The following is a 24,073-nucleotide window of genomic DNA, read 5'->3' as shown; positions in this document are numbered from 1 at the left end:
TGCGTTGACGTCCACAGACTCAAGTCAGAGGCTCCTGATATAGCTTTTAAATCTTTAAATTTGTGAATAACTAAACTAAATAACCATCTCAGCACTTCATTACAAAAGTGTCTGAACGACCACCAAGTCCTGTGGTGCTTTTAACAAGCTAAAGACAAAACCGAACGTCCCAGTGTCTCAAACCCAGAGCAAAGTTGAAATGGATTCAACTGAACAGGAATGTTGTGTTTGTTCTTGTGTCTTTTTTTTAACAACCAATCATAGCTGTTATGGCAGATCAACTTTGAATCTCCTCCCTCCTGAATCTCCTGAGTTTTGACTGTGAACTCCCTCCCTCCCCCTCCAGACTGGAGGCCACATGATTTACATATAATAGCTGCAGACATGTCCAAAGTCCACGTCGACTCTCTCAACTCAGCTCTCTGTGCAGCTCTTCTAAATGAGTCATGTTCCTTTGTCGCCCACATCTAAGTGAATAAAGTGACAGACAGGAAGTTCTTCACACCTTTACAACCTGTCTGGGTTCTGGTGTAGAGGAAATCAGGTTCATTCAGGTCTGAAAAGGCCTAAAAGAAGGGACTGTTTGTTTGTTTTTTTCTTTTGTACTTGTCTCTATCTTGTTTGAACATGTTTAAAATGTTGTTGTTTTTCTGTTCTGTCTCTGAAGCTCAGTAATACTTCAGTTCGCTGACTAAAGTCCGCCCCTGTTGACTCCATAAACCAAACCAACCGCTTTGACTCCACCCTCGCGAGGCAGTACTAAGGTTGAAAAAGAGAACAGCTGTTATCAGTCAGGGACTTCTCACTTCTGCTGCTCCTCTGCTCAACTTCATGTGTGTGAAACCTACATTTCATCTGAAGCCTAAAAACTGTTAGAACTCAACGTTAAAGTCGACCTCTCTGTCAGGACACAACATGGCTGCTGAAGTAACTGCGTCACACTGGACTTCACCGTCCCTTCGTCTCCTCCAGATGTTCTGGTGTCAGGCTGTGAAGGTGAGTTGTGTTCATGTTTATTAACCTTCTCTTCAGACGAGTATTTCAGACGTAAAACCGACTTTTGACTGAAAATACTGTCTGCATCGTGTTCGACGGGGAATGAGGGTGAAGGGCGGAGTCTTGTTCTCCTTCAGCGCTCCCCTCCCCCTCTCAATGACATCAGACGCTTCCACACAAATATGGTAGCTATGACAGATTTCACGTCATATGTCCAGCCCTCCATCAGGTCTGACATTACCGGAACCTACACATTGAGATTTACATGCCGCAGCTTTTCGCTTAGCGACAGATTAGAGGAACGATGATTGCTGCTGTACTACTGTCTCTGTGTCTCTGTTGGACACTGTCCCTCTGTCTCCTGGTGTCTTCTGCTGACGGTGATGCACTGATGTCCATCGGTGAGCGGTCTATAAATTGTTTAGCGTTCATGCTAACATTAGCCTGCACGGTGCACATCTTGTTGCGATGCCACAGCAGCTTCCGTGTTGTATGTGACTCATGTTGTTTGACCAACAGATGATCTGTAAGGTTATTTGGGGGTATTTCATGGTTTTATCAGACTGGTCAGTGAAGACAGAGATGAGGAAATGACACAGTTAAGATCGTCACAGTCGACGATCGGTGCGTTGGGTAATGCCAACATGGGTGTGCTCCGACCACTCGACCACCGTCGTTGTTTGTAGTTGTTTAGAGTAAAAGTGCACCATTAAAACCTGAGACGTTTCTGTTCAGTTTTATTCTGTCAACCCATAAACTGTATGTGACCAGACATTTCCTCTGACACTCAGACCAACGGTTCACCACTGTGTTTGTGATGTGTTGTTGTGGCCGCTTGACGTTTTCACTACCTGTGATCTGTTCACTAATGAAATGAAATGAATTAAAACTTGTCACGAGGATTTTGAAAGTTTCCCATGAACCTGATAATATCTTGATAATAATGAATCATTAACTCTAAATTTCTCTGCTGTGTTTCTGTTATGGAAGGATTTCAGTCAGGAGGAGAGAGAAAAACAATATGAAGGCTGAAGTGTGGTTGTAACAGAAAATACTTTAACTTTAAGATAAAGATTGAAAATAGCAATGTTATCTTAACTTACTATACCATACCTTGCCTTACCTTACTATACCATACCTTACCTTACTATGCCTTACCTTACAGTACCTTACTATACCATAGATTACTTATCTGTACCTTACCATACCTTACATTGTTATAACTTAATATGCATTACTATACTATACCTTACCATTCTTTACCTTATTTTACCTTACCTTACATTACTATGACATACCTTACTATAACTTACCTTTCCTTACTAAACCTTACCTTATTTTGCCTTACCTTACCTTACCTTACTATACCTTACCTCACTTTACATTACTATACCATACTCTACTATACCAAACCTTAACCAGGTTAAAGTGATTTTAACCATCCGGCTCTACAACGCACCGAGTGTCAATATGATTAGAGACCGATGATCCTTCTCCCTGACCTTTGACCTCTCTGCTCTGTTTCATTCCCAGTGAACATCACAGCTGAACCTGGACAGTCTGTCTCTCTGCCATGTCGAGCTCCCAGCAACACTGAGATCTTAGTTGTAGAGTGGACCAGACCTGGACTGGAACCAAAATATGTGTTGATGTACCGGGACGGGGGACCTGTCACAGAAAACCAGCACCAGGCTTTTAAAGACCGGGTGGAGCTGGTGGATGGAGAGATGAAGGACGGAGACGTGTCCATGATCCTGAAGAACGTGACCAGAGACGACGCAGGAACATTCGAGTGTCACGTCCATCAGAAAGAAACAAACAACAGGATGAAGAAAAAGAGAGCCAATCTGAAGAATGAGGCCATCAGCACCATCAACCTGGATGTGAAGTCAAATGAGTTTAACTCAGGTGAGTCAAAAGCCACTTTCCCACAAAAATTTGCGGCTTAAAGCAGGTTTTTTAAACGCGGGTTGATCCACTTACAGTCGGCATATGGCTCCTTTCCCACTGGCCTGTGTGGCTGTTCCCCCTGCGTCTGGAGAGGTCAACAGCGAAGTAAACAAGCAAAAAAAAAGCAGCATGGAAGCTGATGAGGCAGTTGTTTAAAACTTATATTTAAAAGGAAGTAGTCGACACAATAATGCGGCTTTATTTCAGACGTTTACATCAGGACCAGACGTTACCACGGGCACATAATGTAACAGCACACATGTCACTACACACATGAAAACAATTACCTATCATGTGTTTATACAGCATCTAACGCTGCATAAACACGGTGGTCAATGTTTTTTCCGTCCCCTGGTGCTGAACCTCCTCTTCCCCATGGATCATGAGAAGTTCTCTCTCTGCTGTTCCACCCATATTGATTGAGTGCGAGTACGAATGGCGACAGGCGTGACGTCATGTAAATGAGCGGGTTGACCCAGGTCTGACGTTCCCATCGCAAGCTGATCAGAGTCCAGCCGATTAAAAACCTGCGTTGATTGCAGAGTCGCTTGACACTGCCGTCAGAAGCCGATTGTTAGTGGGTTTAAATAGGTTATTTGGCCGGGGGGCGACCGCCATTCCGACGGTCTGCCAGTCCGGAAATTCCTTCCAAGGGGCCGCTGTTCTGAATGAAACAATCGCGCCGCCTCCTCCAAAGTTTCACCCAGGTGCGAGTCTGATGCAGCCGCGGCGCTCCTGCTGAAAAATAAATGTCCTTGCTCTGTGCTTTGGTTGGGTTTGGGCAATGTAGAAAGGAGTTGGTTAAGTTTAGTAAAAAGATCAGGTAGAGGCCAAGAAAGTCTCTGCTGTACAGCTCCTCTGGGAGTCGGTCCCTGATCTCCTGCGCCAGAGGCAGATGCTCTAACCACTGTACTACCAAAGCATTCGCTGCAATGTGTGTACCCAGTGCCTTAAACCTTTTAATGGCAGACTTTTTTCAGGTTCGGAAAGGCACCCCTTTTCCATAAATAATTAAGGGCCGGCATTCCGACACATTAAACGTTCGGAATGGCGGCCCTTCGGAATAGCACCCTGGAACCTCTTTGGTCAGTGGGAAAGGGGAAACAGAGCCCAGACTCTGTTGTGTTCTTCACTCATCACCTACCTGACAGCTGATACCTCACTCTGCTTCTCTCTGCAGGAGGCACAGAGGAGACAGGAGACAAGGAGACAGGAGACAAAGATGGAGGAGACAAGGAGAGGGGAGAGAAGAATCACCATGTTGGACTGGCAGTCGGTCTTCCAGCTATCCTGCTACTTGTCGCTGGTCTTGTTGGTGTTTTCTTTTATATAAAACACAAAGGACCAACACCAGTTCCTCCTGATGAAGAGTCACAGCTGTAAACAGTAAATGGAGGATGACCTGCTCCTGTACATCACAATCATCCATAGGTCAAAATGTCTCAGTGTCTCAGTGTCCTACATGTTTGAGTCCAGAAGCGATGATGATGATGATGATGTTGCAGGTGTCCATGCTGCTGTTGCTCTTCATACTGTGTATGATGTGTATATAATATTAGTAGATTTTATCATTATTGCTCTTTGGAGACATTTGTACATTGTGGTACAATGAATAAAAAAGTTAAGTTGGAATTAGTTGGATTCATGTTGATTCTTTGTTGTCGCAATTGTTCACCTGCAGAGACTCTTGATTCAGGTGAGTCAGGATCCTGGACTCTTCAGACCAGGGGTCACTCCTAACAAGAGTTGACTCATGAGTAAAAACGTTCTTTGCTGAAAGCTGCACCCAAAAGTTAGTTGTCACGTGTCTTACTCACATTTTTAGTGAAGTGGAGGACTGGATCTAAAGTGTCGGTCTCAGAGCTGAGTTGCCACAGTAGGGGAGACCGGGGTTGGTTGGCACACTTTTCACTCTTTGCCATAGCACTCTGGCATCATTTATGTGAGAATATTCAAACCAGCATTAAATGAAAGGTTAAGGTGTCAGCTTTAACTAAACACATTTCAATGTCCACAGTTATATTCTAAAATTAAGTAATTTATGAATAAAATCATACTGTGCACTTGTGCCAACCAGCCCCAACACGGGGTTGGTTGGCACACTTCATGGGGTTGGTTGGCACAATGTAAAAATGAATGGATGAAGCAACCAATATAATAATAAATTGGAAATTTAATTCTAATATATTCAAATTTAAGAAGATAGCATGTATATGCATGCATATATTTGCATGTATAACACTAAAACAGGGCATTTAAGGCCACGAACAAAATAACACGTACACAGAACATCAAAAAGTAAATGATTTGAGCTTTTTTTTTTTTAAAGAGAAAATATTCAATGAACATATAATTTATTCTTAAATATAGCATATCACCTCTTTGTATTTTTATGTCTTTCCATCTCACTGTGTTTTAGATTTGCTGTGTGGGGTGGATGCAGATTATTTACATTAAGGCCTATATAGAATCATTGGAATTACAGTATTGGCATATGTTAGGCTTTGTGGCCCATTTCACTGCATAAGTCATGTGCTCATTTCTTGCACTCAGTGCACTGAATTGTATGAAATTATGTTTAATCACATTTAATATATGTATACTGCATTTTGGGGTTGGTTTGTGTGTGCCAACCAACCCCAACATGAGTGTGCCAACCAACCCCGACCAAAACAAACCCACTTTTGTGAATATATGATGTTGCCCAGTTAACATCACTCATCAAAGACTTTCAAGTTTCATATCAAATTGAAGCTGACTCCTATCTCTACAAACTGGAAGTAACACATTTCCAATATCTTTATCCAAAGCAATTTTATAACACTTTAAGTGCGGGGGGCAATTTTTTACTTTTGGTACTAAAAAACTGATATTTTGCCCTCAGCAAAAAAGCAAGTCATTTTTAGATGTTTTAACAAACTAGATAAGTGCAGCTCAAAAAGATGATCATTTTGATGTCACATTTGTGAGTCTGTGACCAACAGGAGGCCAGAAAACAGGGGTGTGCCAACCAACCCCTGTAGCCAACCAACCCCGGTCTCCCCTACTATGTGCTGTAAATTGAATTTTAGATGACGTATCTTCCATGTCCATAGGAATGACCAATTGCTGAAGGTAATCCCATAGAAATATCTCAGTGAACAGTTAAATGGCTAATGGGAGTGTATATTCAACCGTATTTTGACAATAACCTACAAATTAATACAAAAATACATTAGAAATGTATCCAAAATAAAAGCCAATCTTTTATTGGAACATTGTTGCATTTTCCCAAAGGCGAGAAATCGAAGCATTGTGATTACTTTAATTCTCACATGAAAGCTCTGCTGTGTGAGGTTATTGGTGAGGCGACTTATTGAATCTGTGACAAGGATGATACCCACGATATCGTTTGATCAACTGGTCAAAGCCAGAACTTCCTTCTGCTCAGTGCCATCCACTACTGTCAGCTCCCAACCACTTTGGAATCCTCTCGAGGTCTCTTAAATATCTGAATTGATTCTTAAGTTTGAGAGAAGGACTAAATTCCCCAAATTTTTCAGCACTTCAGACTAAAATGGCCTCTAAGATGCTTGATAAATATGTCCCCGCCATGATGTTTATACTCTTGATGAAATACTCAGTTAACGACCTGCTGCTGTTTTCACTGACTCTATCTGACAAATCTAAATGATGCATTTATGTCTGCATGTTTACAGGATGGGCATGTTGTAGTTTGCAGCGTTCTGCAGCCCCTCCCCCACACTCTCAGTCTGAGTGAGGAAGTGGTTTAACAGAGCAGAACAGAGTTGGTTAAAGTTTAAACTAAAGTTGTAGAAAACTGTGAGTCCGACTGAAGTCAAAGTTCAGCTCTGAGACAGATTTATCTGAACTGTCTTTAAATCAACCAGAACTAATAGCACTGAGTTTACAACCTGATGCCATCTCCTCAGTCGCCTATGACTCCTGATCAACCTGATCAATAAATTAATCAATACGTGGTTATGAACTGAAAGCTGAATGAAGCTGAAAGAAAAAACTTCAGGTTGTCAGGTTCTGGTGTTTTACTGTCTGAAGCAGAGTGTGAACCTCTCACAGTTACAGAAAAGGGAAACAGGAAATGTACTTTCACAATAAAAACCACATGCAGGCAGAGAGCAGACGACTGATCATCCGTCCTCTGATACCAAGTTCCTCACACTACAAATGATCCATAATCAATAACTCCACTTTCTACTTCTATTCCTTCAAATTAAAAGCACCAATTTCAGTCCATAAGATGGCAATGTCCACCAGCGTGTTCACTGGGATATTTTACCCTCCGGCGGCATCACATGGACGTTTATTTCGCCATCACAGTCCTGGACGATGAGGCAGGTTAGGGACCATGGTGAGCTGCTGTACAGCCTGAAGCTCCCGTGCTGCCACCTGCTGGTCGATTGAGAGAACAACAACAGAGTCTCGGCTCAGTGTTTGTGTCAGACGATGCTCTAGAGTCCAGACTGTCCCTCTCCAGGACACCCCAGTAACAGCATTATAAAGTTTGCTGATGATACGACCGTGGTGGGACTCATTTTGGGACTCACCCGGGATGAGGTGGAGCAGCTGTCTGTATGGTACAAAGCAAACAACCTATCCTCAACACCAACAAGACAGAACAAATTGTCATAGATTTCAGGAGGAAGACAACACACATCCAGCCCCTGCTCATCGGCGGGGAGTTTGTGGAGAGGGTCCCCGACTCCCCAACATCCGGTACCTGGGCGTGTACATTGAGGACAACGGGACCTGCGTCTACATCAGAGCCACCATCAAAAAGGTACAGCAGAGACTCTTTTTTCTGAGGATACTAAAATACAACAATCGAGCACTCTTACATATTGCACTGGTGTGTGGTTTGCCATCTGCACAGCTGCAAACAGAGAAGCGCTGCAGAAAGTTGTCACCTCAGCCCAGAGGATTATTGGTTACGACCTTCCTTCCCTCAACACATCCTCAGGGATTCAACCCTCCAGGGAAAGGCACTTGTTGAACTGCTGCCCTCTGGCAGATGGTTCAGGACTTTGAGAACAGACAAAGAACAGAGTGAGAAACTTTTGTGCAAGAGCCATAATTGCACTAACACAGCCTACTGCCTAATCTAACCGAAACACATGTGTTTCATGTGTCATAACAATTATGTTTTGCAATAATAGAGTTGTATTTATATTTATTGAATGGCATAGTGAGTGTAGTGAGTTGATACTGTTTTTCGCTTGTTTTTTTAAACCTACCTATGTGTCTTTTTATTTTTTGACACCCAGGGGGAGGATGATCCTCTCAATGTCTTTGTGCTTGTTGCAATGATAATAAAGACGTTCTACTTCTACTAGCTGCTCCTCAGGTGGGCGGAGCTCCAGCAGCAGGTGACCCTTACTCACTGAAAACTGAACATTCACATGACAGAGACAAACAGTGAAACAGTGAAACAGCAGCTGCTCCTGTCACTCAGTCCACAGGATGTTTGGTGTCTAGAGGTGATGCACTTTGTGAAACCACAGCTCCTTCCTGCTGAAGATGGTGTGAACCTCTTCTGACCGCAGTTCTGAGAAACAGAGCAGAGGACAGAGACACCGACACCTGCAGCTCACTTCCTCTGAACCACCCCCCTGTTCTCAGAAGCAGCTGTATCTATCAATGTGATACCTCGTTTAGACGATCAATAATCTATAACTGATCATTAATCAGCTTCATTAAACAAAATGACTGAGGAAAATCAAAGAGCAGAATTTTTGTGATCAGAAACAGTGTGAGGGTCATTGAATGCATCATGGTAAAGATGTCCTTTGTAGGTGAGAGTGCAGCAGAAACCACAGAGGAAGGAGGAGGGTTTAATGTGCAGTGACTAGAGCTGATCAGAGAGCAGCTGTGACTTGGTTGGAGAGTCAGGATGGAGGAATCCTCTCTGCTCAAGCTGCTCTGTGAGTCAAACTGCTGCAACTCTGTTGTTTTACACAAAGAGTCTGTTTGTCTCACTGTTGTGTCTCTGCAGGTCTGATGTCTCTGCTCTGCTGCAGCTCCACCACAGGTCAGTGAATGCCTCTTTTCTCCGTGGTAAATGGTAAATATACAACCACTACAGTTACAGCATGCAGAATGGTGCCGGAGGACATCAGGTCAGCTTCATCAGTAGCTTGTTTTAAATCCCTACTCAAAACTCACTTCTATCAAAAGGCCTTCCCTGATTTTATATGATGTGACTTAATTTGTCTTGGTTGTCATTTTAATTGTTTTTACTGGAAAGCACTTTGTAACATTTGTTTTGAAAAGTTCTATATAAGTAAAGTTTATTATTATTATTATAGTGCAGATATAACTAACCACACACACACACTGAAGATACTTGATCAGTTCAGTTCTACACATGGACTGGGGATCGAACCACAGACCCTCTGGTTAGTGGACGACCCAGTTGTGTGGTGGTTTCTGTAGCATGGAACAAAGTGATGAGTTAGAGCTGCACTTCACATCTGGACATCCTGTTCATGGGTCACAGTAAGAACAGTCAGTACGTTTACATGCAGAGCTTAATCGAGCTATGCTCAAAATTCAATTTTGGCGTCAAGTCGGACTTCTGTCCTTGTCTCAATATACATGCAACTGAAAAAAACGAATAACTGATGGGGTCCGCCCCCTCATGCAGCGTCACCTGTTGTTTCAGCGGGTTAATACGCCCCCTGCCCTGTTGACTTTTCTGTCACCTCCTAAAAAACTGAATATAAACAACTTATAAGCTTAATAATACATTCTCAACTGCAGTTCCCGACCAGACGCGTCAGTCTGGGCTGGATGCGCACTGAGAATAGGATACGGGCTTCCTCTCTCTCTCTCTCTCTCTTTCTCTCTCTCTTTCTCTCTCTCTCTCTCTCTCTCTCTCTCTTTTTTTAAAATAAAACACTCTTGCTGGTTGCGCTGTGTGAAATGCATTGAATCGGCGCTGATGTTGGGTTTTTTTCTTTACTTTGCGGGGTTCAGGCGACTTCTCTGCTCCACTCTGTGCCGTCTCTACGGTTGTGGAGCATGAACACATGCGTTGTCCAGTTATACTCCGACTAAGGTGTATACATGACGGAGAAAATCGAATTCCAATCGCATTATCTGGGTGTCTTAATCGGAGTTCTCCAACTCCGATTTCAGTCGGACTAAGGTGTTTACATGCACTTCAGTTGTCCAGTTATAGTCGGATTAAGGCAATAATTCGTTTTTTTCAAGGGTCATGTAAACGTACTGAGTGAGTTCCTCACTACAGACTGATCTACCAGTTGGTAGGAAGTGGATCCACTTCCAGCGCAGACCCCCCCAACAACAACAACAACAACAACAACAACAACTTAGAAACAGGTTGAATGAGTCTTAACGTTTCTCTCTGAAGTGAGATCTGTGTGTAGTTTGTTTTTTGTGGTACATACACTACCTGTTGTCTGATCTGTAATAAAAGTGGCTGTCAAGACACCAATGTTTTCTAGCACTGTCAAAACTGTCTGGTGGAAAGTGTTTGTGTTGAAAGGAGTCAGTTGAAGTTAATGTACTTTGACCAAAAGTTGGAATATCACTTATTCTGTCTGAACAGAAGGCAAGGCATTTTTTCTATAGCCCGTTTTTACCACCAGTTTGTCTCAAAGGGCTTTACATGGCATCATAACAACATCCTCTGCCCTTAGACCCTCACATCGACTGAGGAAAAACTCCATAGAAAACCGGGGGTTGGGGGGGGATTCTCCCCCACTCCACCCCATCCCCGGCCAATCGCACCCAGATTGCATCTCCTGGCAATGCCTTGGGATCCCCCAGTCATAGCTGGCCAATGGTTACACCCCGCCTTTCCGAAGCCCCGCCTTTCCGACAATGGACTTCCATTCATCGTAATAGCGGGGTTTTCTATTTTTTCTAAAGACCCCGCTACTCCGAAAAGGCTATTGGGGGAAACCCCCAGTGCGCAGTGCGCATTGATCCTTTTTTCCTTTTTGGGGTCAAACGGATCATGTGCATAATTAACTGCAAAACAAGCAAATACTTCATATTAATGACATATGACGTTCATTATGCTTCTGGCCTGTCTAGCCTCTACCTGGTCTGTTTACTAAACTTAACCAACTCCTTTCTTCATTGCCTAAGCCCAACCAGAGCATCTCCCTCAGTCAGCTGTCAGCACGAGCGGCGGCTGCAGCAGCCTCGAGCCCCTGTGAGCTCAAGCCGGGTCCGGCCGCGCTCGAGCGGAGCAGGGGGGAGAAAAAAAGTGTATTTCTATTACTGTGTGGAGATCTCCAACAACGGAGTCGGGGAGAAAGCAAGTGGGACAGATCTGCCCAGTCCCTGAGCAGCGCACGTTTTACAGACAAGCCACAAAGCAGAATGTAAACAACGTCACGCGGTTCAGCACCTTGGACAGCTGCGGGGGGGAGAGTGTCGGAGTAGCGGTGTTTCGAAGTGGAGGTTGGTCGGAATGGAGAGCTGTCCCCCTGGCCAATGTAGCCCGGGAAAGGGAAGTCTGGCACTTTCTGCTAGACCTGCTACCGCCGCGACACGATCCCAAATTTGGATGGAAAATGTTCAGGGCAGGATATGAAGAGAGAAATCTTATTTATTTTAGTTATTTTATTTATTTATTTAAGCCAGAGAGTGAAGAGACACAGGGAAGCAGAGAGAGAGAATGGGGGAGTGACATACAGGAAACAGTCAGTACGTTTTCATGCAGAGCTTAATCGAGCTATGCTCAAAATTCGATTTTGGCGTCAAGTCGGACTTCTGTCCTTGTCTCAATTTACATGCAACTGAGAAAATCGAATTACTGACGGAGTCCGCCCCCTCATGCAGCGTCACCCGTCGTTTCAGCGGGTTAATACGCCGCCTGTCCTGTTGACTTCTCTGTCACCTCGTAAAAAACTGAATATAAACAACTTATAAGCTTAATAATAAATTCTCAACTGCAGTTCCCGACCAGACGCACCGGGCTGGATGCGCCCTGAGAATAGGATACGCGGGCGGGCTTCCTTTTTCTTTCTCTCTCTCTCTCTCTCTCTCTCTCTCTCTCTAATAAAACAATCTGGCTGGTTGCGCTGTGTGAAATGCATTGAATCTGTGCTGACGTTGGTTTTTTTTTCTTTACTTTGCGGGGTTCAGGCGGCTTCTCTGCTCCACTTGGTGCCGTCTCTACTGTTGTGGAGCATGCGCACATGCATTGTCCAGTTATACTCTGACTAAGGTGTATACATGACGGAGAAAACCGAATTCCAATCGCATTATCTGGGTGTCTTAATCGGAGTTCTCAACTCCGATTTCAGTCGGACTAAGGTGTTTACATGCACTTCAGTTATCCAGTTATAGTCGGATTAAGGCAATAATTCGGTTTTTTCAAGTGTCATGTAAACGTACTGAGTGATGTGACCTGCTTTCAGGGTGTGGGCTCCATATCAGATGCAACACTTGACACTACAGTGGGTACTAGTTTCATTTGGACGATTTCACGCGAGATTCACGCGTGAGTCACGGGAGAGTCACGCGGATCTTCTGTGCAGGAGTAAATTGTGTTTTCACCAGAAGCTGCAATGTGCCCCAACAACCGCCAGGTGGCATCTGTGAGCAGCAGGAGCACCTCCGTAAGACAGCAGCACGGAGCAGTGAACATGAATGGGAAATGCAATATAATAATAATACAGTATAGTTTTTCAATGAGAAAAATGTAACGACGGCAGCTATACGTCTCACTCTCTTTTATCGGTTCTCAGTCTCGTCAACTCCAAACACACCCGTCTGTGTTTTTAAAATTAGCGAACTACTGTACAGTAGTGCCGCAGATTTCTCATTCCCCACCTTGTTTGATTGAGAGTGTTGCTGGATGATTTCTCGTGTCACTTTCGGGCTGGGCGATAAAACATAGGATATCCTGAAATAACTTTTCCTCGATAGAAATAGGCAACAAGACGCGGCCGATACAAAGTTGATAGGTTTCATTCATTCATGTTTTGACAGTGTGTGTGCCGAGCGGACCCGTTTAGAGAGACACGCGTCTATATGGGACAGGTTTTTATTTAATTTAGAACAAACCTCATTCTCAGCAAAAAATGGAAAATATATAGTCTAATATAATAAAATGGTTCTGTTGTTTGGCCACTGTTTAAAATAGGTCTGATCGATCCAGAGCAGCATTCACTTACAAGTTTAATCAGCACCAATTAAACTTCTTATAAATAAACGCAAACATTCAATAACTGGGTCAGGTCGGACCTCTTTTTTTCTCATCTTCCTCACAGGAGAAATGAGGTGTGCGCTGCGCTGCGGTCACCTCGCTTCTCTCTGACGCGTCGGTGCTCTGTTTGTGATTTGTCTGCTGCCTTGAATCTGCGTGCACGTTCACAGATTCACAATAAGACAAACCAGGGTTGAGTTACCGAGTTAATAACCAGCGTTGTGGTACCGCTGATCTGGAGTGACAGTGTTGTGAAAATCGCTATGAACTGGTACTCTGGTTTTAGGCGCTCTACAATCTCATAGTTTCAAAGAAAATGGATTGATTGATATTTACTTAACGAAATGAAACAAAAACAATATTATATTAATATATTCTTGTAACTTTAGAAAATATAACCCGGGGGAAAAAAGGCTTACAAACTTGGACCAAAACGGCTCAGTAATACGCACTACACATCTTATGAACGTGATGTAAAGTAATAACTTTATGTATGTATATATATATATATATATATATTAAATGCAGCCTCTAAAACTAGAATGAAAAATATTTTAATATGTTCCACCTTCTCGGCTCTATTGAAAGTAATGAGTTTAATAGACATTAGCAATGACCAATAGGTGTGCTTGTAATAATTGCTGTGACGACAGCTGGACACAATGTAACACATTAACATCCTCTTTATCTCTGACCAATGGGTGTGTTTGTGGATACTTCACTCAAGTACATTGTCAAACAAAAGTCCTGCCCCCCACAGTAGGCTACTTCACATAGTTGTTTGCTTACCGTAGCTCTCCTCACACTTTTCAGTTCATAGTCTAAGCGAACAAATTTCGTCGTGTTTCATGTAATACATTTCACATGTAAGGGTTAGACACAGATTGAGACCACTTTATGATGTTTAGTTGTTTTTTTTTTAGTTCATTTTCGTTTCTTTTGGATTTTTGTGCGTATTACTGAGCCGTTTTGGTCCATGTTTGTAAGCCTATTTTCCCCTGGATTATATTTTCTAAAGTTGCAACAATATAGTAGGCCTAATATAATATATATTGTTTTCGTTTCATTTCGTTAAGTAAAAATCAATCAATCCATTTTCTTTGAAACTATGAGATTGTAGAGCACCTAAAAACCAAAGCACTACTTCACTGTAGCAATTTTCATACACACACCCAGTCTCGTTTTCAATAAAACACACTCGCATTCTATTACAATCAGTGAAAAAATATGAAAACAATATTATTTTAAAAAATGACAGTTGATGTTGCTCTAGTTTTTTTGTTTGGATAATATACGCTTCATATTTAAAAGTGCTCATGTTCAGCTGTCGGAAATTAAAAGCAGCCTCCTTTTGTTATATTTGCAGCAACACTGTTGCTTCAGACTGTGATCAGCTTTTTGTCTTGCTCAGCCTACTTTCCATTAAAACAACCTGCTGCTCTCGGCTGAAATCAGCCCGTTGTCGCTCCATTCTACGATTAAAGTAGTACCAACAAAGTCACTGTTAACAAAATCAACATCTAATCTGTCCCTTCAAATTGTGTGTTTGGAGCAGCTGCTGACAGATGTGTATTAATGCTCCGCTCATGAGTCCAGCCGCATCGGGTCCAGGCTGCTGGCACGGACGAAGCAGCTTAAACAAGCTCGTTTAAACGAGCGATCGTGGGCTATGAGTTGATTGTTACATTCACCAGAACTTGCAGAAAATAGACAATTTACTCAAACTTGGAGCCAGACCCGGCCAGGCTACAGGAGAGATCAAAAATATGCCTCATGGGGGTCCAGGACCCCCATGAGAACCACTGATTCTGTTGAACTTAGGCTAGGTACTACTGTAACCTACTGTAACCACTGTGATACACTAAAAAACAACAACATTGATCTGATTGACCAGCGTAGCGGTCCCTCTCTCCACTCACTCTCTAGCTCTCTCGACCACAGCTGCAAATGAAGTACCTATGGCCTATGAACAGCGCCACTCTCAGCTACGTTGTGGTCAAACGTGAAATGATCCCAAAATCTTTTGAGCTGCATCTCAGTACGATGCTTCCACCTAGTGGCTACAGTGTGACCTACAATTTCATGCAACGCGTGAATCACGCGTTACGTGCTCCATTTGAAACTAGTACCCAATGTAAGGCAGCCACTTTTAATAAGAGGTCACAGAAAATTAGTATTTGAAAATATATTGAAATGACTGAATTTGATTCAGTTTAAACACTGAAGCCACCACCTCCATTGGCGATACACTGCAGCTCAGATGTAAACAACGAAGAAGTCAGAAGATCAAGTTAGTTCTGTCAAAACTGATCATCTCACATCACATTTTTTCTTCTCACTCCCTCTCAGCTCGTCTGACTGTGAGTCCCAGCAGCTCTCAGCTGTTTGAATACAAGTCAGTGTCTCTGAGCTGTGAGGAGGACGACAGCTCTGCTGGATGGAAGGTGATGAGGAACACAACCAGAGACACCAGAGCTGAATGTGGAGTCGACTGGGGAAGATCAACTGGTTCCTCCTGTGAGATCAGTATGACTCTGCCATGGGACAGTGGAGTTTACTGGTGTGAGCTGAGAGAGGGAGCAACAAGCAGCAGCAGCATCAACATCACTGTGACTGGTAAGATCAGACTGTGGAGTCAGTGTTGATGAAGCTGTGTGGAAATGGATCAACTGCTGTACTTTGTCTCTGTGTTGAGGTGGACCAGTGATCCTGCAGAGTCCTGTCCTCCCTGTGATGGAGGGACATGATGTCACTCTGAGCTGTCAATCAAAGGAGACCCCTCCCTCCAACCCCCCAGCTGCTTTCTATAAAGATGGCTCCCTCATCAGGACTGAGCCTACACGTCACATGACCATCCACCATGTTACCAAGTCTGATGAAGGCCTCTACAGCTGTGACATCACAGGCCATGGAGGGTCTCCACCCAGCCGGATCACTGTCACAGGTCAGGAGGTTTCACCATTTCACCACTAATTCATCCACATATTTACCTGACCAGGTGAATCTCTCTACAGAAAGACCTCCTACAACTCCACCTCCTCCCTCTTCTCCTCCCTCTTCTCCTCCCCCTGCCTCCTCCTCCTCCTCCCTCCATCTTGTCCTCACTGTGCTCCATCACCTGGTGGTCATCTGTCCGTACGTCGTCTCCACTGTCATCATGGTGTCTCTGTATCGACAAAGAGAGAGAGGTAACAATCAATCAATCAATCAATCAATCAATCAATCAATCAATCAATCAATCAATCAATCAATCTCAGACTCATCAGTTTGTTTTGATACTATCATACAGAGAGTGACCCACCTGTCTCCATGGCAACAGCAACAGCTGAACAGACATTGGCTGAGGGCTGTGATGACATCATGGTGGTCACCACTGAGCATCACTTCTGATCAGACCATCTTCATCATAGTTGCTGCTCACCATCATTTCAATAAATATCTGCTGAATGTGCTGTGAATATCTGTGTGGCGGAGTTAAAGGGATAGTTCACCCAAAATTCAAATTCCTCATTATCTCCTCCCCCTCATGTGGACTAAGGGCTGGGAGAAGTTTCAGAGTCCTCCGTGGCTTCTCTGAGTTACAGGGGGTCTCGGCGTAGCAGTGCATCATGTCCATATGACGGTTGTGAACGGAGCTCACTTTTCTTCGTCCAAAAAGACACACCAAAAAACATCCAAATACCTCCATAGTGCTCGTCTGTAATGTCCCTTGTATTGAAGCCCCAACATGAGAAATTGTTCTGAAAAAAAATTTAATAACTCTATATTTTAAGCTTGTTTGTAGCGGAAGCTCCCAGTGTTGCTCTGCCGGAATCTCACGCAATTTGCGGAGCCGTGAACTGGTTGTCAATGCAAATTGTGCGAGATTCCCATTCGCAACCGTCATTTATTTTAATGTGCTTATTCCACTGTATCAAAGAGTAACAAGTGTGTACTAACACAACTATTACATAGACTATGTTGTGTAACAGCACATGTGGTACACTATCGAAGACACTGATTATTGCAGTTAATGTGTAAGAACTGTGGTATCCCAGCAGGTACACTTTATTTTAATGTGCTCATTCCACTGTATCAAAGAGTAACAAAGGTGTATTAACACAACTGTTACATATACTAAGTTGTGTAACAGCATACATGTTCCAAGACTCAAGAGGCAGGAGGAAGATTGATGGAAAAGTTTGCCCCTGGTTTCACCCATTTTTCTTGCAGATGTACCCCTTCCCCAAAGAGAGACAAAGTATTGTAACAAGCATTTCTTATTACAAGTGTAACAAGGACCTGTAAGAACACAAAAATACACTATGTAATTACAATGTAAGTACATGTTATTACATACGGTTACATATGTAATTACACTGTAATTAATTAGGTAGATACAGAGGAACAAGGACCCCTTAAAATAAAGTGTTACCTTCCTTTAAATGTTTTCTGACAAAATTAAATTACACTTATTTCAGATTGGGTAGCCAAAAACAATTCAAGTCTAAATGTATTATTTTTGGATCAAACCATGCCCTGATAAGAGATATGTAATTATGTGTCTCCATAAATGGTAGCTGTCGAGCAAGTTAATGAGGCTAACTTCTAGGGCTTAACCTTGGCAGTAAATGATCATGGCAGAATCGTATATATAAAATTGTTGGAAAAATGGGAAGAAGTATATCCATGATAAGAAGATTCCCCACCCTACAGGTTATTCAAGCTTTGGTATCACATCTTGATTTTTGTACTGCACAGCTATATCTGGTCAGGCACAGCTAATAAAGAGCTGTATAGAGCACATACAAACACATCTCTTGCCCTTTGGTGTTAAACCAAATGCATGCTGATCTTGCCTAGCTAAAAGTGGAAGACAAATTTAGACAGAGTCTTCTAACTTTATTCAGGAAAACAGACATGGCCATGAGACAAGAAAGGTAACACATATTATAATTCCTAGACCAAGAACTAAGGCCGTGAAAAAAAAAAAGTTATGTATGGAGCAATTTCTGAGTAGAATGAGTTGCCATACTTCATAACTCAAGCAACAAGTAATGTACTGCCCTTATAATTCATACACAAGTGCAAAGCTAGACAATCAGCTACGAATATAATTCTTCCAATAAACCACAACGCTTGACTTTTCTTGTTCTTTAATGAAGTCTTCTTTTTGTATTTTCCCCATAAAATTGAAAATTATTGCAGAGATAGAAACACAACTCAGTTAAACACTGTACAAGCAAAAAGGATTGTACTATAAGTACATTTCAATTAGCATCCATCGATCAATCCAAAAAAAATGAGCAGAGTAAGCATCTGCTGTAAGCTAGAGTACATTTTTACAAACATAACAAAGGAAGTCTCTATCACAATTTCTAACAGAAATACACTAGCATTTAACAACTGTCCACATATAATACTTAAAGATAAATATTTTCCAAAGCATGATATGATATGATGTCTGCTTAGCTTGTCTATGCTCAACTTGGCTCAACTCAACATGCAGCAGAAAAAAAACCACAACCAACACAGTTGGAACTTAAAGGTGTACAGAAATGGCCGTTTGTCCTGTTTGTCGCGCCGAGTTGTCACGAGCTGCAACACGAGTTTACCCGAGTGAGGAAAACGAATTTGATTGGTCGTTATCGAGCGGGCGGGATATTCAAAGCTTGGAGCGAGACCGAGCTCCGTGTGTGTGTGCGTGTCTCAGACGTTTGAATGATGGATTACGGATCCAATATCAGTGGCTGATGAATCGTGTACAGGCTGACGTATAATCCGTGCGCCTGCATTATCCAATGGGAAAAAAAAAAAAACACTTTCATCCCGGATTTACTCAAAAATAGAATTTTGCACAAAGTTTGGCCTACAACGTCTGAAAGATGAGTTATTACACTAATTTTATGACCCAGAGTGGGCTCAAATTCAATTTTCTTTTCTGTACACCTTTAAAGAACAGAGCTTTCACTGCAACACAGTTTCTCACAACCAGACAAGAATAGGCTATAGACTTTTAAAGACTTTCTACCTGCTCAGTTATTAACTTATTTAACTTAACATTTTAACATTCTGTCCTGTCCAGCCCCCTGGAGACTGTTGAGCAGGTGAGTGAGAGGAGAATGCTGCACAAACTGACTGCCATCATGGGCAACCCCTCTCACCCTCTGCATGGGACGGTGAGCGGCCTGAAAAGCTCCCATAGCAACAGGCTGAGACACCCCAAGTGCAAAACAGAGCGTTTTCGCAGGTCTTTTATCCCCATATCAGTTAGACTTTTTAATAGTTCTATTTAATTTGTAACGTCTGTCGCACTTCTTTTTGAAATCTCCCGTGCACTTTAAATTGTTTTGTATGCATAGTTGTCTACCAGCAAGCATTTGTTTTAATCTGTTACTTTGCCCAGCAAGTAGAGGGCACTGTAGCACTTTCTCCCTTTGTCTTCTTTTTCTTAAAGTATTCTTTTATGAATTGTGTATTTTATTATTTGTCTTGTTTTTATTTCCTTTGTTAAATTGTGCTGTCATGAACGAATTTCCCTTCGGGGATGAAATAAAGTATAATCTAATCTGATCTAATCTTAAAGGCAGCACAATTAAAGCAGAAGTGAGTGATCCGGTCGTTTTCGCTAATGCTGCGTTCCAGGCAGGCTTTTGAAACCGTAAATTACAGCTTCAAGTCACAACTTACGACTTTGTAGCGTTCCAGGCAACCCACTCGTGTTTTTCCGACCTGTTTTACCTGTGAAAGTCACTATAACGGCCACTCGTAACTTCTGACCGGTGAACTCGTACCAGATCGAACTGGTACGACTTCACAGGACGGAAAAACACGAGTCTACGAGTTTCCTTGAACGCACCATAACAGTCCTCGTCCCTACGTCGCCACATTCACGCCGTCCCTTGGCTGCACACACAGCCCTGCATGCCGTTCTCTCTCCTCATTGGATAAAAACTGTAGGATACGATAAATGTTTTCTCCTGGGCTCAGAGCAGAGCAGAGTGACTGACAGACCCGTGTTTCAGACCAAACACTCTATGTAAGTGATTGCTGTCGGAAGATATAACTATTGAAGACTTATATTAACACAAATATATCACTCACTTCTGCTTTAAAGAAGTAAAAAAAGCTAAAAAGGTTATTGGTGCTGTATAAATTTAGTTCATTATTTCTATTATTAGAATTACAAGTTGAAACCAGTGCATGAGAGTTGATCAATTTGACTTAAGTCTCGACTTAGCTAAAAGTTAAATTTGGAATTGCATTCTTATTTTGTACAGTGAACAAGTAATACAGTTTTCATGCTATTGTGTTCTTATATTAATTAATGTTTGTGCTGGTTGCCCTAGGCCACCAGGTGGCATCATGAGTCAAGTGAAGAAAAATGGCAGATGTCAAACATTTAATTAGACCCATTGCCATCTCATACTCAGCAATACATTGCTTGACTGTGTCTCTTCTTTGGAGGCTGTTTACTGATGATGGTTCGGACTTTAACCATGTCAACATAGCTTTTTTCGTGTGATTTTTACTATCTTTTCTCAGGTTCGGAGTTCTCTGAGGCAGGAGTGCCCTCTGTAGCCATGATAGGTATAGGACACTGGTGCATCAAAGTCTGCCGGGCTTTGACTGAGGGGTGGGGGTGGGAGTGAGGGGTATTGGAGGGAGTGTGCTCCATGAATCTGCCAGCTCATGTACACAAAACAGAGCCATTCAGTTGCTCAGGCAAGAAACACAAATTTGGACAAACCAGCATGTTAGTAAGTCAGCATTAGTTAATGTGACTAGAAACATCTGGATGCACAGCAGCTGTATGAGGAGCTGGTCCAGTACTGTACTGGGTTCAAGTTCAGCCTTCGACTTTACTACAGGGACCAGTCTGGTGCTGGTGTTTAAGTCCAACAGCTTTCCCTCTCAGCCACAGACCCCTCCCCTCAGGCTGGAGTCACATGATTTACAAGAAGAGCTAGAGGAAACATTAGCTCCCCCCTCCAGCGCCCTCCTCCGCACATAAGAGTGACACTCTACTGCTTCTCTCTCACAGACTGAGACAGGAGGCTCAAGAAGACGGACTCTCTCTCTCAGGGACTTAGTTGGCATCTCTGTGATGACCAATCAGGATTTGACTACAACAAACTAACCATCTACAACCCATCAGGACCAACAATGTTTGCTGTATCATCCCTGTGTCTCTGTTGGACGCTGTCCCTCTGTCTCCTGGTTTCTGCTGAAGGTGAGTTCTGATCTGTTCACAGTGCAGTAGATTCTTTGAAGGCTGTTTAATTAGGGGTATGATGAGATCTGGCGAGATTAAAGGGATAGTTCACCCAAAATTGAAATTTCACTCATGATCTCCTCCCCCTCATGTGGACAAAGGGCTGGGAGAAGTTTCAGAGTCCTCCATGGCTTCTCTGAGTTACAGGGGGTCTCGGCGTAGGAATGGATACCACTTTTCTACAAACAAACTTAAAATAGTATTTTAAGTTTGTTTTAAAATAGTATTTTAAGTTTGTTTGTAGCGGAAGCTTCCAGTGTCTCGGTTCACTGCTCCGGCGGAACAATTTCTCATGTCGGGGCTTCAATACAAGACGGACATTACAGACGAGCACTATGGAGGTATTTTGATGTTTTTTGGTGTGTCTTTTTGGACGAAGAAAGAAAAGTGGTATCCATTCACAACCATTATATGGATAAATACTGCTGTGCGGAACCCCCCCGTAACTCAGAGAAGCCACGGAGGACTCTTGAAAACTTTGGGTGAACTATCCCTTTAAACTTGACTATATTTTAAAAATCGGTCTCGCGAGATTTGTGAGCTATCCAAACTTTTTTTTTTTTATCCACACTTCTATTTATATTTTTAAGAACAGGGTTTGCACTACCAGTTACCAATACTTTGCACCCCTTTCCACTACACAGTTGTAACTCTACTCTACTGGGTTTAGGTGCTTTTCAATCACAGCTGAGTTCCCCCTCAGTAAAAACAAAATTGATCAACCAGCGCTTCCAGCGTTTAATAAACGATCTGTGGCGGCCACAACTCTGTTGTTTTATATTTTTTTAAAATAGGATTGGTCTCAAGTTTAGGTGGTTGGTGTAAGCTGTTTTCTTTTTCATTTACTACTATACTGGCACAAAATCAAAACAACATAAATCATTAATAATACTTGTGTAGTATTGGTTGAACTAATTAGCCGACTCTGAAGTTACCTGTAATATTAATGAGTTTGTAAATGGTAAATGGTCTGTATTTATATAGTGTTATATACTATACCTGAACGGTACCCAAAGCGCTTTACAGTACATCACATTCACCCATTCACACACACATTCACACACTGATGGCGGAACTGCCAACCCTCTGATCACTGGACGACCCGCTCTACCACCTGAGCCACTGCCGCTGTAGTACTGTTTGGGTTTGCAGTGCAGTGATCTCCCTCTCTCTGATTGGCTGCTGTGTGAATGTGGAGCTGCTCTCTGACCTTTGACCTCTTTGCTCTGTTTCATTCCCAGTGAACATCACAGCTGAACCTGGACAGTCTGTCTCTCTGCCATGTCGAGCTCCCAGCAACACTGATGTCTTAGAGTGGACCAGACCTGGACTGGAACCAGGATATGTGTTGTTGTACCGGGACGGGAGACCTGATCCAAACAACCAGCTTCCATCTTTTCAGAACCGGGTGGAGCTGAAGGACAGAGAGATGAAGGACGGAGACGTGTCCATGATCCTGAAGGAAGTGACCAGTAACGACACAGGAAGATACGAGTGTCGAGTCTTCCAGAGAGAAACAAACCACAGGAGAAGATCCATTTTAAAGAATGAACCAATCAGCATCGTCAACCTGCAGGTTCATCAGTCAGGTGAGTCCCAGAGTCCAGACTCTGTTGTGTTCTTCACTCATCACCGACTTGACAGCTGATACCTCACTCTGCTTCTCTCTGCAGGAGACACAGAGGAGAGAGGAGACAAGGAGGGAGGAAGCAACAAAGGCTCTGTTGGACTGGGAGTCAGTCTGTCAGCTCTGTTTGTTGTTGGTGTTGTTGGTGGTGTTCTGTTCTATAGAAAACATAAAGGACTCCCAGGTCAGGGTTCAAGCAAAGTTCCTACTGATGAAGAGTCAGTGCCAGCTTCAACAGCCAGCATTAAAATGGAGGATGAGGTTCTTGTGTCTAACTCCTCCATCATCTGATCTTCTCCTCCAAGTCTCTGTCTCTGCCGTAGACAGACCAGTGTCTCCTGACAAACTGTCCTGTCTCAAACCGTCTCAGTCCAGATCTAAACTTCAGCTCCAGAACAAACTGAGAGACTCCAGAGCAGAAACATTGATGAGGAAACCAGACACTCTGATTGGCTGTGATGCTGAGGTCACAGTTACAGGTGAGATCCCCTCCTTGAATTGCTACCTTAGTGTGGTGGAGGGGTTTGAGAGCTCAGAGGATCCTGGGAGCTGTCTGCTGGTGAAGGTCTCCCATGGCAACCGTTCCCAGGTGATGAGCCAGACTAAAGGCAATTCTCAAAGAGCAGTGATACTAGGGCTGCTGGTTATCGACAGTTTGTGTCTATTTAAAAGATACATAAATATAACTCTCACCTGTGGCCTGTGACCTCTGAGTAACAGCCAATCAGAGTGTCAGGTTTCCTCTTCAGTGTTTCTCCTCTGGATCCATCAGTTTGTTGTGGAGCTGAGTTCAATCTGGACTGAGACACTTTGAGACAGGACAGTTTGTCAGTTTAACAGCAGAGACCATCAACATTTAATCATGTAGCAAAAACATTTGTTCATCTTTGAGGTTAGTTATGGTGTTGAGTTAGAGTTTAAATAAATAAATAAATGAAACAAAAACACACAAAACAAAACAATAATAACTTACCTGAATTAACGCAACAGATCCTCTGTGTAAAGATCTGTACAATAATGATGAAAACATTGTAATAATATT

The 24,073-nt window shown here is 42.8% G+C and overlaps 3 protein-coding genes across 4 annotated transcripts in view; 2 read left to right on the top strand and 1 right to left on the bottom strand.

Moving 5' to 3' along the window:
• LOC146968354 (butyrophilin-like protein 2) overlaps nt 1-24,073 on the bottom strand; it is a 116,342-nt gene that overhangs the window by 76,810 nt on the left and 15,459 nt on the right. The gene's annotated exons all lie outside the window — the stretch shown is intronic.
• Nucleotides 754-23,580, top strand: LOC146968355 (uncharacterized). Of its 2 annotated transcripts, none has more exons than XM_085759129.1 (3): nt 754-996; nt 2,530-2,904; nt 23,078-23,337. In XM_085759129.1, exons 2-3 carry the CDS (start codon nt 2,646-2,648, stop codon nt 23,320-23,322), a joined length of 504 nt encoding a protein of 167 aa, XP_085615255.1. In that variant the 5' UTR covers nt 754-996; nt 2,530-2,645; the 3' UTR covers nt 23,323-23,337. The 2 variants fall into 2 exon arrangements, with proteins under 2 accessions (XP_085615255.1, XP_085615254.1); XM_085759128.1 differs by lacking the exon at nt 754-996 and adding an exon at nt 1,279-1,376 and having other exon boundaries at nt 23,078-23,580.
• LOC146968356 (uncharacterized) lies at nt 8,855-16,540 on the top strand. Its single transcript, XM_085759110.1, has 6 exons — nt 8,855-8,885; nt 8,957-8,992; nt 15,500-15,766; nt 15,846-16,094; nt 16,165-16,338; nt 16,440-16,540. Exons 1-6 carry the CDS (start codon nt 8,855-8,857, stop codon nt 16,538-16,540), a joined length of 858 nt encoding a protein of 285 aa, XP_085615236.1.

The sequence above is a fragment of the Trachurus japonicus genome, chromosome 18 (genome assembly GCF_045865225.1).
Source record: "Trachurus japonicus isolate A0001 chromosome 18, Traja_1.0".
In the NCBI taxonomy this organism is placed as follows: Eukaryota; Metazoa; Chordata; class Actinopteri; order Carangiformes; family Carangidae; genus Trachurus; species Trachurus japonicus.
Note: the sequence above shows the minus strand (reverse complement) of the source record. Positions and strands in the feature narration are given on the sequence as shown.

Bases quoted from the DNA above. Each gene is read 5' to 3' on its own strand.
- LOC146968356 (XM_085759110.1), top strand. From the start codon at position 8,855: ATGGAGGAATCCTCTCTGCTCAAGCTGCTCT. The intron at 8,886-8,956 runs GTGAGTCAAACT...GTGTCTCTGCAG, and splicing joins CTCTCTGCTCAAGCTGCTCT to GTCTGATGTCTCTGCTCTGC. The intron at 15,767-15,845 runs GTAAGATCAGAC...CTCTGTGTTGAG, and splicing joins CATCAACATCACTGTGACTG to GTGGACCAGTGATCCTGCAG.
- LOC146968355 (XM_085759128.1), top strand. From the start codon at position 1,301: ATGATTGCTGCTGTACTACTGTCTCTGTGTCTCTGTTGGACACTGTCC. The intron at 1,377-2,529 runs GTGATGCACTGA...TTTCATTCCCAG, and splicing joins CCTGGTGTCTTCTGCTGACG to TGAACATCACAGCTGAACCT. The intron at 2,905-23,077 runs GTGAGTCAAAAG...TTCTCTCTGCAG, and splicing joins GTCAAATGAGTTTAACTCAG to GAGACACAGAGGAGAGAGGA.